The sequence below is a fragment of the Rhamphochromis longiceps genome, linkage group LG19 (genome assembly GCF_057381845.1).
Source record: "Rhamphochromis longiceps isolate RC_006_pf linkage group LG19, R_longiceps_female_GT1.1, whole genome shotgun sequence".
Classification (NCBI taxonomy): Eukaryota; Metazoa; Chordata; class Actinopteri; order Cichliformes; family Cichlidae; genus Rhamphochromis; species Rhamphochromis longiceps.
The window spans coordinates 6,246,147-6,262,181 of record NC_140575.1 but is presented as its reverse complement, the minus strand read 5'-3'; the positions used below and the strand labels follow the sequence as shown (position 1 = coordinate 6,262,181).

The window sequence follows — 16,035 nt, the reverse complement described above, 5'->3', positions numbered from 1 at the left end:
GGATGTGGACAGTAAAATATGTAAGATTGGAGGAGTTGTAATAGAGACTAATGGGAAACAAAGGATTGGCTTGATTGTTTGAATGAGGAGTAAAGATACAACGATATGAAAAAAAAGAAAAGACGAAAGAAAGATTTAAGGATATAAAATGAAGGTGAGCAGCAAAAATAGAAAAGTGAGGATTATGCATGTCCCGAGATGTTGCCTGTAACACCTAACCCAACTCAAATGTACCGAGCCGATCATGAGTGTTCTTCCTATACTGGACTAGAAATGGTGGCACACTGTCCTCTCTCACATATTTGTTAATGACTTAAAAAAAGCAATTTTTATGGAATCAGCTGTCAGTGATGAAGGCAATATATAGTGAACATGGTGATAATCACACCATACCCGAGTCCAGCTGCACTGTATTCAGTGGTACATAGTGATTGGCTGTGCATCCGGCACATAGTCTAATGTGAATATACCCTAAGGTGGAGCCCAGGTACTCTTGGGATGAAGCTGAATCCGTTACCTGTATATTGTATATTGAAGGAGGAGCAAAAGCAGGAGTATTCATGTAAAGAATACCTGACTGAGACTTTTTTGAGGCGCTGTTAGGATCCTGAGGACTTTGACATGTTTGTGTGTTGACTTATTTGGCACCACCTCTTTTAAGGGTCTTGGTGTACCACCAAAAAGGCCTACACTATTTTGTATACTAATTACAGGGGAAACATTCATTACAGTTTTTTACAGACGCTAGGACACATTTCCCAATACTTAGGTCACTTTTGCAAAACACTTCACACAATCCTCCTAACTGACCGTCAGCTTGGCAAAGCAGTTCATTTCACATTCAAAATGCACTACAACTACCAAAACACTTCATTCAGGTCTCAAATAAACTCATTCTTCCAGAACACTAGCAAAGGTTGACAGCCGACAAACACACTTTGTCACCCACAAAACAATGACCTAAAAAACACTAACAACATATAGCATGACACAGTGTTTTCTTGTGTAAAACAAGGACACATCTCTGTTTATAATTTCAATATATGTTACTGGAATGAATCAGACATCATGCAGAATTCGTTAATATTTGTTTATGTATTTTTATTTTTTTGCACTAAGTAATCCCAAAATACAAGAATTTGTATACACACCATCCACTGATACACATACAATAGTAATGCTAATCTACTCGGTCTTCTCTATTTGGCCACAGGTTCTCATCCACATCACATCTTATGTCATCTAGGGCAACACACCTAGGAAAGAATCTTCTGGCTGCCAGAATTGAAGGAGTTGAAAAATTGAAGGAGTAACACCTGTGTAGATGTTCATCTACAATGAGAATCAGCTGTGGCTGGTTAAACTGCATTTTTAGATTTAAAATATGTTTCAATAAAATATTGCTGTTGAATTTTGCTGTCTTTTTAAGTTTTGCATTGTGTTATTGTTTTGGCCATAAGTTTAACAGTTTTGAAAACAGTATGTAAGCACATGCAAAATGTCCTGTACGTACAAAGATTTTTGGCAGTTGTTGTGTCTGAGTGAGAAGATAATTCATGAAATTTGAGAGATGTAGTCATTGAATGCATTTTGTGTCAAAACAATGATAACTGATCCTCAGTTTAGCCCACATAGACTTCTGTAGTGCTCACTGTGTGAGGAGTTTTGCAAACGTGACCTAAGTATTGAGAAATGTGTCCTAGCGTCTGTAAAAAACTGTAATAGTCATTAGGTAAGTCCTTGTTAACACATTTAAGAAAAAAAAGTTTAAGCTTATAAAATAATTCATAAAGTGAAGTGTTTCCTTGAAACTCTGATAAAAATTCCCAAGTTCAATTTTTCTTGACTTTGAAGTATTACATTATGCAGTAAATTTCACCCACTCAGCAGTATCATGCACAAATTCATTTCCTTTTTTTTTTTTTTTTTTTTTTTTATTAATATTTTTGGATGGACAGAAACATTAATAAATAAATATACAACTGCAATAATCATACTGTCAGTTCTCTGTCCATTTCTAAACAAACAAACAAACTAAGACAAGCAAACAAACAACACACTAACAAACAAACAAAAAAAAAAAAAAAAAAAAAAAAACAAAAAAAAAAAAAAAAAAAAAAATTACATAAATAAATAAATAAATAAAATAAATAAAACCCAGGAGAAACAAAATAATACACCGCCTCCTGGAAAACATCAGCAAAAACAAAAACGAATAAGGGTAAAACCCCCTGGTGCAAAAAAAAAAAAAAAAAAAAAAAAAAAAAAAAAAAAAAAAAAAACAACAAAGGCAACAACCAAAATACCAATGACACATGAAATATCCCTCTAAGAGACCATTTATCATAATGTCTAAGAGACATTGTCAATGTACCGCAAAAAGGGACCCCAGACCTGCTCAAAAATATCTTCTCTTCCCTTCATTCTATACATAACCCGTTCATATGATGCCATCCTAGACATTTGTTCGGTCCATTCCTTGAAAGAACAGGGGCTGGATGACTTCCAATGCCTAAGAATTACCCTGCAACCAGTTATAAAAGCCAGACGCATCCACAATCTCTGTTTTTTTGAGAGAATGTTATCGTCAGGTAGTAGGCCCAGGACGCATATAGCTGGAGATTTAGAAAGATTAAGTTTAAAAATATCATTCACCAAGTTGATGATCCCGTCCCACAAATAATCATTTTTCCGACATGTATACAACATATGAACTAGAGTCCCGACTTCCTGCTGACATTTCCAACAAATGTCCTTATCTGCGAGCTTCAACCTGACTAATTTACTGGGTGTCCAATAGTTTCTGTGAAGCAACTTGTACTGGATAAGTTGAGACTGTGTTTCAGGTGAGCAAACATACCATGATGAAATCAGCATCTTCCAACTGTCCTCTGAGATCTGGATACCCAGATCTTTCTCCCAACACCGCCTCAGTCCCCCCAAACTGAGAGCATGTGCCTCTCTGAAGCTCCCATAAAATTTAGATGCCCTGATTCTGTTATTGTCAGGGGTTGCAAACATCTTCTGAACACTAGATGGAGGGTCTAGATTATTTTTCAAAATGGCTTTAATACAATGTCTTATTTGAAAAAACCTCCAAATTTCCCTTGGATCCAAATTGAATTCTCGTCTGATTTCTGCAAACGATTTCATGCCAGTCTGCCCAAATAGGTCCCCCATCTGATTAATACCTGTCCTAGCCCAGGCCTCCCACCAGACCGGTTTCTTCCCTATTAATACTTTCTTATTATACCAAATAGAGGCTCTAGCGGTGAGATAAGGGCTGCTGTTGGTATATTGGTGAGCTCTAAGCCAGGTCTCTTGCATGAAAGACAGTACTGGATCTTTAAACGGTACTGGCCTACCCTTCTGAGTAAGGAAGGCCTCTAAAGACGAAGGGGCCACAAGACTTTCCTCAATCCCAACCCATGATGGCTTATCAGTAGAGGAATTATGTATCTTAACTAACTGAGAGAGGGAGAAAGCGTAATGATACCAGACCATCTTAGACAATGCCAACCCACCACTCTCTTTAGCAGCATATAATTTAGACCGATTGAACAATGGCTTTTTACCTGCCCACACAAAACCCTCTACACATGTATTATAAAGCTTTAGCAAATTATGTGGGACTGCTATCGGTAACATGTGAAGAAAGTACTGAAGTTTAGGGGCAATAATCATCTTCACCAAATTAATTCTGCCCAAAAGGGACAGATTTATTTTAACCCAATTCTGCAACAGCGAACGGATGTTTTGAATCACTGGGGAAATATTTACTTTCATTATGTTGTCTAAACCAGGGGTCAATTTAATCCCCAAATAAGTCAGACCCTCGGGCTTCCACTTGAAATGCCATGAACTCCTCATAACAGGCGGACACATTTTAGAAATAGGCATAGCTTCAGACTTAGACCAATTTATAGTGTATCCAGAGATTACAGAGAAAGAATCAATAATTGAGGAAATTGCAGGAACGGCCTGTTCTGGGTTAGTTGAAATCAGTAAAATATCATCTGCATACAAAAAAGTTTTATGTTCTTCTTGACCCAAATCCACCCCTCTAATTTTCTTACATTCACGTAAAGCTATGGCTAAAGGCTCCAAAAACAGAGCAAAAATGAGAGGTGATAAGGGTGAACCTTGTCTAGTACCCCGACTTAACGAAAATGAGGGTGACATTATCCCATTGGTAATAACTGTAGCCATTGGATCTGTGTATACCACCTGAATCCACTGCCTAAAAAAGGGACCGAAACCAAATCTCTTCAAGGTATGAAACAGAAAAGGATACTCAACTTTATCAAAAGCTTTCTCTGCGTCCAAAGAGAAGGCAACGACAGGGTCTAGCTTAGTCCTGCTCTTCCAGAGTATATGCAATAACCTACGTAGATTATCCGCAGAGCTTCTATTTTTCACAAAACCGACCTGATCCCTATGCACCAAATACGGAAGAACTTTTTCAAGCCTAAAAGCTAATATCTTAGAAATAATTTTTTCATCCACATTAATTAATGAAATTGGGCGATAATTCCCACAATGCTGTGGGTCTTTCCCTTTTTTATGTAATAACGTGATCACTGCCGATCGCATACTAAACGGTAGTCTCCCTCTTTGAAACGCATCTTGATATACCGACAGTAGTCTTGGAGCTAGTTCGTCCACAAACACCTTATAAAAATCTGATGGAAATCCATCATTACCTGGAGATTTACCCACTCTAAGGCTGCCGATTGCCTGCTTAACTTCAATTAATTCATTTCCACCTCATTTCCACTGATTGTACCTGTTAAATAAAGTCAGTGCATTTTCTCAAAACTCTTTTTTCCCTTCAAAACTCACATACAGTGCAGACAGTCCGAGTCCCTTAATCTCACATAAAAAACATGGAAAGGATCCCCCTCCCCCCCCCCTTTTTTGCATCATTTTCATCATGTGTAGTAAATTCTTTCTTTGTCTTAACAGAAGCACCATAGCCCGGTTGTTGTTAGCCCGAACCATGGCTGATATCGTGTAGAAATCTCATTTTTGATAATCTACTATTCTATTTTAATGCAAACCTTTCCTTATCACAACGTAAACCTCACTACAGTGGAGGGAAAGTGAAACAATAAAAAAGTAATGGGATTCAAAATCTGGTTTTCTGAGTGATCTGATTTATACCGTCAATAACCAACCTTTCTCAATATCTCGACTTTGTCACAGTTTCGAACATGAGACAGCCCATATGCTACTCCATATGTCACTCGGTGTCTAATATTGCCGCAGCTGGTGTGGCGCTGATGCCAAACAACACCTCATGTGTATCTCTGACATTCCAGTGTCTGGGACAAAATGTCAGCATTTGGTCAGCCTGGGAATTGTATGGTGTGAGAGATATTATAAACAATTAACAATCTTGCTAAAACTTTCAAAATGTAAAAAAGAAAGAAAGAAAGAAAAAAAGAAAGAAATAGAAAGAAGGACTAATAGTTACTTTTGTTGAAGAAATAAGAGAAAAAGTTCATTTTTTTGGCACATGTATGTCAATTTGTTGATGATTGGCTACACTCTCTGGATTGTACCAGCTGATGAAATAATATAACAGGAGGGGTAAGCTTATTCTACATTCACTTGTAGCTACAGTACCAGACTGAATTGTTATTGGTGGGTCTGAAAACCAGTCACGTATAGTTGTTGTTTTATCTGGGATTACATTCAGTCTGAAAACATTGTGCAACTTTTTTACTATGATTTTCTGAGTTGAGCAATATTGTTCACTGAAACTGTGCAGGTAGGATCTCGAATAAAAGTATCTGTGGAAAAAAAAGCTTTTCATTCTGGTCTTCTGATTGGGTCCAAACCAGGAAGTGCTACAGTGATAACAAAAACACAAAACTAAGGATACATGTTTTCTGATTCTTATTCATGGAATTGATGGACAAATTCTTGAGCGTTATTAGCATTAAAAGTCACACATGCTTCTAGCTGGCTACTCTCTTATCACCTTTTAAATTGGCCATATAGACAAACACATATTTTCAAAGCCTTGTAAGTTAAAAGTGTGCAAAAAAGACATGCAAGTGAAATAAAACATACTTTGTCTACAGCAAGTCAACAGTGACTTTTCATTTAGCTGTGGTATGTAATTACATTTTCTCTTTCTTTAGTCATTCGTCCTTAACTGCTTAACTGCAGTCTGATGTTGATCACATGAAGAAGGTTTATTAGAGACTTTAATGAAAAGACTGGAAGCAAAAAAGAGTATATTTACCAAAATTAGGAGCTAAAAGACGCTAAAAGGCTCTGCAGCATTCCAGACCTCCATCACTTGTAGTTCAATACAAGCATCACTTGTATTGAACTACAGTGATGCATTTACATTATTAAGAACCATTTGATTCCCTGCTTGTATAAGGATATTGATGAGATCAGAGTCAATGACCTTGACAAGTGAAAACTCCAAAGAAATTGATGGACTCAGTGTCACCGAGATAAATGTTTACAGGTTTTAAGAATATCCATCAAGCAAAGGCAATCACAAGGACAACTGAGTAAAGCAGCTTTTCATTTACCCTAAGAGATTTGGAGCAGGCAGATGTCATATTTTACTCCTGTTGTTTTTAATATATAATGTGAGTCATGACACAACACACTGCACAAAACTCCTAGAATCTTCTCGTGCCCGTTACATGGACTGGAACTTAACATAGTAGTCTCTGTGCCGAGTCAGACTCTGTGTCTCTTGAAACCTGCTTAAAGCCTGCTGTATAATCAACAAAGTACACCGACCTCAGTGACAGAACAAACCTGCTTTTCTTCTTGCAGATGACAGCGCTCTTCTTATCTTTTATTGTTTTTTCCCCTTCCTCCACAACAGAAGCGATCTGTTTCCTAGTCATGCATCGAGAGATCAAATCTAAAAGTAATACAATCTCTGGACTTACATCGCAGTCGTTTAATTTGAAAACCAACTCTCGCTGCCTTCTCCGGTAGCTTTAAACTGAAATAAGTTATGCCGGCGGTGCCCTCGCTTCACCCTCTGACAAGAACAATAGCGGCCGGCTCGCCTCAGAAAACTGTGTTTTACAATAATACTTGTCCACAAAGCAAGACCGACAATGTCAATGGTTTTATGGTGCGCTACACAGTGCAGCTAATGTTCTCCTGCAAGCCAGCATCGCTTCACTGCGTCTCCCTCTCGCTCTCTCCTCCTCCTTCCTGTGTCTTCCAGCGTCTCTCTCCCTCTTTCTGCCTCCTGTTTTTTTTTCCTTCTCTCTTTTATTCTCCTTGGCTCTCCCTCGCTCCCTTTCTCAGTATGAAAAATCCATTCCGGCATGGGTTTTGACAGCCTGTCTTTGGTGGGTGTGTAAAATTCAAATAATTCACTGTTTATAGACAGTCACTTTGGGGCTGCTTTGTATTTTGTATTTGACTCCGGTGTCACTTTGCCTGCCTGTTGAGTCCCAATCGGCAACATTTAGCTTTTCAAAAAGAAAAGAAATAAATAAATAAAATCTGCCACCAAACTGCAGGTTAGTTTGGTTTTTTTTTGACTGTTTCCAAGGGCGGGAAGTTTTAGGCGACCAGTCATGGTGGGAGATACATCTTGAAATACATCTGAAATAAGCGATTATATTCTAAGCAAACAAAAGAGTGTTAAATAGTGTTAAATATGTGTTGCCACATTGTTTTGTGGCATATTTAAAGCCCCCTTGAATGTAAATGTTTGCACTTGAGTGTGATTTAAAAACCTTTCGCTGTCATACTTTTTTTTTTTTTAACCTTTATCATCCAACTTTACAGTTTTGTCTCCCCTTAATTAGTGTGGCTTCTTGTAGAGGGTACATGATGTTAACACTGTAAGAAAGACTGTAAGTAATTGCCCTGTGTGGCAGTTAGATTTGGGGGATTTTATTTAGAAAATAGGTGAGTTGGTGGCCCAAGTGGAATAGTTTAAGTATGTGTGGGTCTTGTTCACAAGTGAGAGCCGCGAGGGATTGACAGGCGGATTGAGGAGGGTTAGTCATGACACACAGGAAAGTCTATGGCTCTGTGCTTGCTGCCTCTGCAAACTGGTCCCAGATAAGCAGCAGAAAATGGATGACTGGACCATCTTTGCACATTCTATAGTGAAATACGTGTTGTGCCTTTTTTTAAGTAGATCCTAAAAAAGTATGTCACTGACACACAGGAAGCAGTTTGATCACATGTCAAACTTTCAAACTTCAGTCACGCATTCAGATCAGCAACAAACTTGATGAAACACGTGTAAGACGAGGAAGTAACGCAGCTTCACTGTGGAGCTAGCTAAGCTAGCTAAGCTCAAATGCATGGAAAGTGGAGAAGTAGCAGCAGAAGGATATAAAAAAAAGAATAAAAAAGACGGGTAAATAAACGAATTAAACAGTTTGTCTGCCTCCAGTTGTTCATGCAACAAAGTAAAAACAGACTGACTGCATCTGTTGACTCAGTGAGTCGCTCTTCCAATGCCTGAAAGAAGAAGCTACAAAAACCCCAAAGTGACTCGTGTTAAGGGAAGTAAAGTTTGCAGATAAACTCGCACTGTATTACTAAAGTACATTAATTTACTCTGCTGTGCTGATGCTGGATTGTTTGTGGCGGTTAAATAACAGAGTAGTAAGTCATCACACACCGTGATTCAATGCCAGTACGGTAATATTTTTGCAGCAAAGTTACCAACATATCGTTAACTTGTTATGGAAAACATCTGTTATGGAAATTTAGTTTTCCTGTTAGCCAGTACCACATGTATAAGTGTGTAGCCTACATTTATTGCTTTCTGAGATGTCTATTCTTTCATAGGTAAATATTGTGCTTTTAAGTACTAAACTTATTTTTGGGGGGGAAATATCACATAAGTTGACATAGTATATTTAATATTTACACCATATATCATTTATAGCAACCTTTTTCATATGGGTGCTGATAGCATTTGTGGTCCTGATAATGCTGAGTGTGCTACCCCCAGTTCACACAGATATCGCCATATTACATCACATCTGCAGGACCCTCTATGTTAAAGATATTCCCGCAGCTATCGCAGCTGCCTGTTTATGAGTAATTAAACAAAGTATTTGGATTCTTTTTTGACTGTTATTTTCATATAGACTTGAGACTGAGAGGTCCACAGTTTGTTGTCCACTGAGCTGGAAATGCCCAATCTTTCATTATTTTTTCACATGAACTGCCAAATTATCATTTACCTACTGCTTATCTGCAGAATATATTTTGCATCTAATTCTCTGATTTTCCATGACATTTGCACTGTGCTTTGTATGGTTATTTTCTCTTTGGTTCCTATGCTCTGCTCCTACGTTTTTGTCTTTGTTCATTTGATTTTCCTGTTTTCTCCCTCTTATTCTTCATTTAAGTCTTGTTTTTACTCCCACTTCTTCTTCTTCTCCTTTTTTCATGTGGCTGTCGTTAAAGAACCTCTTCACGTTTTTTTTGTGTGTTTCGCAGTGACCCCTACTGGGAGCGGCCAGCTAATGCAGGCAGCTGCTCCGCCGCCCGGCCCAAGACCCTTCACCTGGCCGGCCAGCAGCATACCTCCTCACCATGGTAACGTTTGTGTGTGCTCCTTGTAGCAGTAGCAGTAGCAAAACCAGTAGTATAACTTCCCTGTGTGTGTGTGTGTGTGTGTGTGTGTGTGTGTGTGTGTGTGTGTGTGTGTGTGTGTGTGTCATCAACAAAGAGTGGTATGAATGGATTGCCAAACCCTTTTTACTGTTGTTTTATTGTTGTTGGTTCATATACAGATTTGTCTCAGTAGCATTAAAAGGAAGGGATGTATGTTCGTTTTCATGCATTGCCATTTAATTTGCAGCTGATTTTCTAAGACGTTAAAGACGTAAGGATCACCAATTCAACTTGTTCCATTCAATTTCATTCCAGGATAGGCCTTAAAATGGAACGACTTCCAGCACTGATGTGACTGGTTCTTTGGAAGACATTTTTGCTTTGATTCACTTGTGCTGGCACCCAACTCAATTTCTGGCATCAGGGATCCTCTGGCCTCATTTTACCTGACGTATTATGTTGCATAAGAATAACCCTGATGAATTCCATGCAGACAGTCATACATATTGTCAGTTTTGGAAAAACTGAACAGCTCCATCTTGTTGGGCATTGGTTGCATCACTGTTGTAAAGAACTGCTACCTCTAGAGAAAAGTTGAACTGATACCCCAAAATGACTTATTTGCTAAAGCCAGGTATCAAAGTATCACCCAGGGTTAATGTTCTGCATCCAAAAATTGCATTTCATTTAGTCATTTTCTGGGAATTGTACATCTATTTCCCACAGGTCAGCAACAAGGAATTTACTATGCCATCAAATATTATTTTGAACTAACTAGAAAAAATGAACAAAGCGTCATAACATCCAAAGTGAATGTGGGCCTTCTGCTCCACCATCTCCAATTTGCCTGAAAGTTTCATGGTTCAAAGTCTGGGCAAAGATGTTTGCTGTGAAACTTTTTACATATATTGAAAAAATACACGTTTTCAAGATATGTTTTTGAAAAATGGTCTAGTTCCAACATTTTTTTTACACTTTGACATTTGAAGCAATTTTTGAACATGAATATCTCAAAAACTATAAAAAATGCCTGAAATTTTCACTGATCTTTCCTACCATTAAAATAAACCAGGATCTGTAATGTTGGACCAATAAATAGGAAAATCTATATTTGAACGCACACTCATAAAAAACACAAAAAAGTAAACAAACCATCCACGTATTCACATCCGCTTATCCGGGGCCGGGTCATGGGGGCAGCAGCCTGAGCAGAGCAGCCCAGGCCTCCCTCCCTGCCCAGAACACCTCACCCAGGAGCCGCCCAGGAGGCATCCTTGTCAGATGCCCGAACCACCTCAACTGGCTCCTTTCGATGTGGAGGATCAGCGGCTCTACTCTGAGAAAAAAAAAAACTGCTATTTAACCTTTTATGCTGGACTGAGCAAATATAAGTTCAGTGACAAAAAAAAATATTAGTAAACAATTCTAGGATTTCCAGATAGTGTGCAAATTATAACTGCAAAAATAATGAACTTTGTTAAATATGTAACTATTTTTCCTTTTTGAGACCTACTCTACCTTCCATTTGTAAAACCTACTGGAAGTCTTATAATGCAGGTTAAGAGACCTCCAGGGCAGTAGGATAGTAGTAGAATAGGTCACTAGAATAAAACTTCTCTTCAGATACAAATAGACTACCTACTGAAGTTTTTGTTGTTGTTCCACAATTTGTTATATATGATTAATTAACAATGGCAGTTGAAAGAATATAGCCTTTTCTTAATTTTTCTGTCTAAGAAGTTCATATAATAAAGTATTCCACATGCTCTATTTGAATTATTGTGAAATTCAACTATATGTCATTGAGATATTGTCACAATTTGGCTTTTGTAATTTTCATTAGTGTGTGCTTAAATATGAAACTTTGCAGGATGACTTGAAAGCCAAAATCCAGAGATTTTCTGATGTGTCTGTACCCAAATGACAGATTGTGATTGATTTTGATGTTAAGAAATACCAGTGAAACTTTCAGGCCTTTATCTTTAATAGTTGAGATTTCCGTGTTCAAACATTACCTCAAACATTACCTCAAATGTCAAAAGTGCCAAAAATCATACTGGGAGTGGGTCAACAGACCACTTAAATATGTGTATGTATGTGTATATATTAGGGGTGCAACGATATTCGTATCGATATTGAACCGTTCGATACAGTGCTTTCGGTTCGGTACGCATATGTATCGAACAATACAACATTTGTAATTTATTTTATCAACTTTCCTTCTGACGATGCTGTCTGTGTTGAGCGCTCAGTGAATCTGCGTTCGACTACTCCGCCTAGGCTGCACTGTCGAGCGCAGATCCACTGAGCGCTCAACACAGACAGCATAGTCAGAAGGAAGAGCACAGGACAAGCTAGCAAGGCAGAAGTTAAACTCTCCTTGCAACGATACACAAAATTCACGGTTCGGTTCGGTTCGGTTCGATACTTTGGTGTCACGGTTCGATATTTTTTCGATACAAAAAAATGTTCATGCCTTTTTAATTTGTCATTTATTAAAATTATAAATATATATTTTAACTCAAAAGTACAGTTTTTACATTTAATGTTGCTGAAACAACAAAGGGATAAAATAATAAATCTATCTGATCGAGAAATCACTCATCTTTGGAAAAGAGAGTTTATTACAGAGAAATGGCTCTTTCCAAAATAAAAGCTATACTACACGCTTCTTCTGGGCTATATTCTCAGCAGCATATTAAACATATCAGGTCCCCATAAGGAGAATCATGTGCTAACGGCTGTCTAAATGACTCGGGTAAAGTTTGTAGCATGCGCGCTTGTTGTTTTTGTCTTTGCACTAGGATGATGTCGGAGTAAATGTGCAGTCATATTCGTTGTGTTCCCACTAGTGCTGCGTTAATCTCGTTAAAACGCCACAACACGGCAAATCTCCGTTAACGAGCTACTGCGGATCGCCCTGTGCGTGGGGCTGGACGGCCAACACGTTAACGAGCTAACTGCGCTAACGCACTAGTTCCTACCAATGTAATTGAGCATTGCGTGGCACATCCGACATACTGTTTTACTTTAGTCCATGACGTGCTTACCTTCAGGGTCATACTCACATGAAAACCAAAATAGTTCCAAACGCCAGATCTGAATGAGGATGGGGGAGGTTCAATTTGCCATGTTGCAACGAGAGCTTAACTTCTGTCTCGCTAGATTGCCCTGCGCTTAGTGAATCTGCGTTCGACTACTCCGCCTAGGCTGCACTGTCGAGCGCAGATCCACTGAGCGCTCAACACAGACAGCATCGTCAGAAGGAAAGTTGATAAAATAAATTACAAATGTTGTATTGTTCGATACATATGCGTACCGAACCGAAAGCACTGTATCGAACGGTTCAATATCGATACGAATATCGTTGCACCCCTAATATACAGTGGGGCAAAAAAGTATTTAGTCAGCCACCGATTGTGCAAGTTCCCCCACCTAAAATGATGACAGAGGTCAGTAATTTGCACCAGAGGTACACTTCAACTGTGAGAGACAGAATGTGAAAAAAAAATCCATGAATCCACATGGTAGGATTTGTAAAGAATTTATTCGTAAATCAGGGTGGAAAATAAGTATTTGGTCAATAACAAAAATACAACTCAATACTTTGTAACATAACCTTTGTTGGCAATAACAGAGGTCAAACGTTTACTATAGGTCTTTACCAGGTTTGCACACACAGTAGCTGGTATTTTGGCCCATTCCTCCATGCAGATCTTCTCGAGAGCAGTGATGTTTTGGGGCTGTCGCCGAGCAACACGGACTTTCAAGTCCCGCCACAGATTTTCTATGGGGTTGAGGTCTGGAGACTGGCTAGGCCACTCCAGAACTTTCAAATGCTTCTTACGGAGCCACTCCTTTGTTGCCCGGGCGGTGTGTTTTGGATCATTGTCATGTTGGAAGACCCAGCCTCGTTTCATCTTCAAAGTTCTCACTGATGGAAGGAGGTTTTGGCTCAAAATCTCACGATACATGGCCCCATTCATTCTGTCCTTAACACGGATCAGTCGTCCTGTCCCCTTGGCAGAAAAACAGCCCCATAGCATGATGTTTCCACCCCCATGCTTCACAGTAGGTATGGTGTTCTTGGGATGCAACTCAGTATTCTTCTTCCTCCAAACACGATGAGTTGAGTTTATACCAAAAAGTTCTACTTTGGTTTCATCTGACCACATGACATTCTCCCAATCCTCTGCTGTATCATCCATGTGCTCTCTGGCAAACTTCAGACGGGCCTGGACATGCACTGGCTTCAGCAGCGGAACACGTCTGGCACTGCGGGATTTGATTCCCTGCCGTTGTAGTGTGTTACTGATGGTGACCTTTGTTACTTTGGTCCCAGCTCTCTGCAGGTCATTCACCAGGTCCCCCCGTGTGGTTCTGGGATCTTTGCTCACCGTTCTCATGATCATTTTGACCCCACGGGATGAGATCTTGCGTGGAGCCCCAGATCGAGGGAGATTATCAGTGGTCTTGTATGTCTTCCATTTTCTGATGATTGCTCCCACAGTTGATTTTTTTCACACCAAGCTGCTTGCCTATTGTAGATTCACTCTTCCCAGTCTGGTGCAGGTCTGCAATACTTTTCCTGGTGTCCTTTGAAAGCTCTTTGGTCTTGGCCATGGCGGAGTTTGGAGTCTGACTGTTTGAGGCTGTGGACAGGTGTCTTTTATACAGATGATGAGTTCAAACAGGTGCCATTCATACAGGTAACGAGTGGGGGACAGAAAAGCTTCGTACAGAAGACGTTACAGGTCTGTGAGAGCCAGAGATTTTCCTTGTTTGAGGTGACCAAATACTTATTTTCCACCCTAATTTACGAACAAATTCTTTACAAATCCTACCATGTGGATTCATGGATTTTTTTTTCACATTCTGTCTCTCACAGTTGAAGTGTACCTCTGGTGCAAATTACTGACCTCTGTCATCATTTTAAGTGGGGGAACTTGCACAATCGGTGGCTGACTAAATACTTTTTTGCCCCACTGTATGTGTGTGTGTGTGTGTGTGTGTGTGTGTGTGTGTGTGTGTGTGTGTGTGTGTTGAAAAGTATATAATATATGAAGCTGCAATTTCACAGCAATTAGCTATGGACCTTAACATTTTCAGGCAACTGGCTGGGCACAAAATGTTCTATAAAATGACCCTAAAGTCAACACAGAAGAGACAGAACAGTTTCATTAATGTCATGATTTGCACCTTTTTAAGTCCTTTGATTTTCGATGCAAACTACTTGTTTTTGTTTTTATGACATTGTAGCCGTTTCTGGTTTTCCTGGTTCTGTTTTAACCAGATAATGTTAATTTTAAAAAGCCAACTGAAGCCAATGCAGAAGTGTCTTAAACTGGCATTCTTTTCTAATAACTTGCATCTTGTTGGCCGACTCATTTCATTGCTCAAATAAATTTGATTGTATAGAAGTCAGGGAGACAACAACTATTACAGGCTTCACTTCTGTGTGAACTAAGACGTCAGTAAACACTTTCCTGATAGGATTATGGTCTAAATCAGCGGTCCCCAACCTTTTTTGCGCCACGGACCGGTTTATGCCCGACAATATTTTCACGGACCGGCCTTTAAAGTGTTGCGGATAAATACAACAAAATAAAACTAGTACCGGTACCGAAAAAAAGAAGATTTATTCATAACACACGTGAAAAGACCCAGGAAAACCGAGTTAACGATAAAAACGATAACAAAATAACGCTGAAAACCGATAAAAACCCTGAAAAATATACATTTCACACCTGAGCCTCAACTCTCGCGGCCCGGTACCAAACGACTCACGGACCAGTACCGGTCCAAGGCCCGGGGGTTGGGGACCGCTGGTCTAAATCACTAATTTCAAGCCTTATTTAATATAGCATGACAGTGATTTTTTTTAAGTTACAGCCCTCTTAGAGTTAAAAAGGAGTGTAACAGCCCATGCTTCAGGTTGTATTGACAAGGACTGTCAATCACTACCATATGAGCATACAGTCGTCCTCTGTTTCTTCTTACTTGACACACACTCCACTAAAGCTCTGAGATGGTAATGGTTCAAGGTGGTTAAATAAAGGTTTCAAGACAGGACTTCACTAATTGGTGGTTCCCAAATTGCTGCTTTTATATAAACTGCTTAAAAAGCTGTAACAGCAAATTCACAAATGCTGTCTATATATGTGAGTATGAATGTCAAAGCTCAGTCTGATTATCCTCGTGTGTTTGTGTACTGCCATAAAACTGCATTATTCTTTTTCGATAGTTCATCCTCTCCACCCTTCCCTCTTCTACCGTCTTTGTAAGTGAGCAGTGAGAAGAAGGGGATTTGACACCAGGAAGTGAACTGAGGCCTGGTGTATTGTGTCTCGAGTTCTGTGTATTATTGTGTGGGTGCGAGTGGTGGATTACAGTACTGGAGAATAAAGGGGGGATTTGTGTCGGAGTCGGGCAGAGAGCTGAAAGGAGACGGCA

General features: G+C 39.3%; 1 protein-coding gene across 1 annotated transcript in view; it reads left to right on the top strand.

Annotated features, from left to right (window-relative positions):
- The window catches only part of npas3 (neuronal PAS domain protein 3), a 385,275-nt gene that overhangs the window by 93,642 nt on the left and 275,598 nt on the right, over positions 1 to 16,035 (top strand). Inside the window, exon 3 of the mRNA XM_085391470.1 lies at positions 9,466 to 9,564. Coding sequence (XP_085247596.1) covers positions 9,466 to 9,564 — 99 coding nt within the window. The remainder of the gene's footprint in view (positions 1 to 9,465; positions 9,565 to 16,035) is intronic.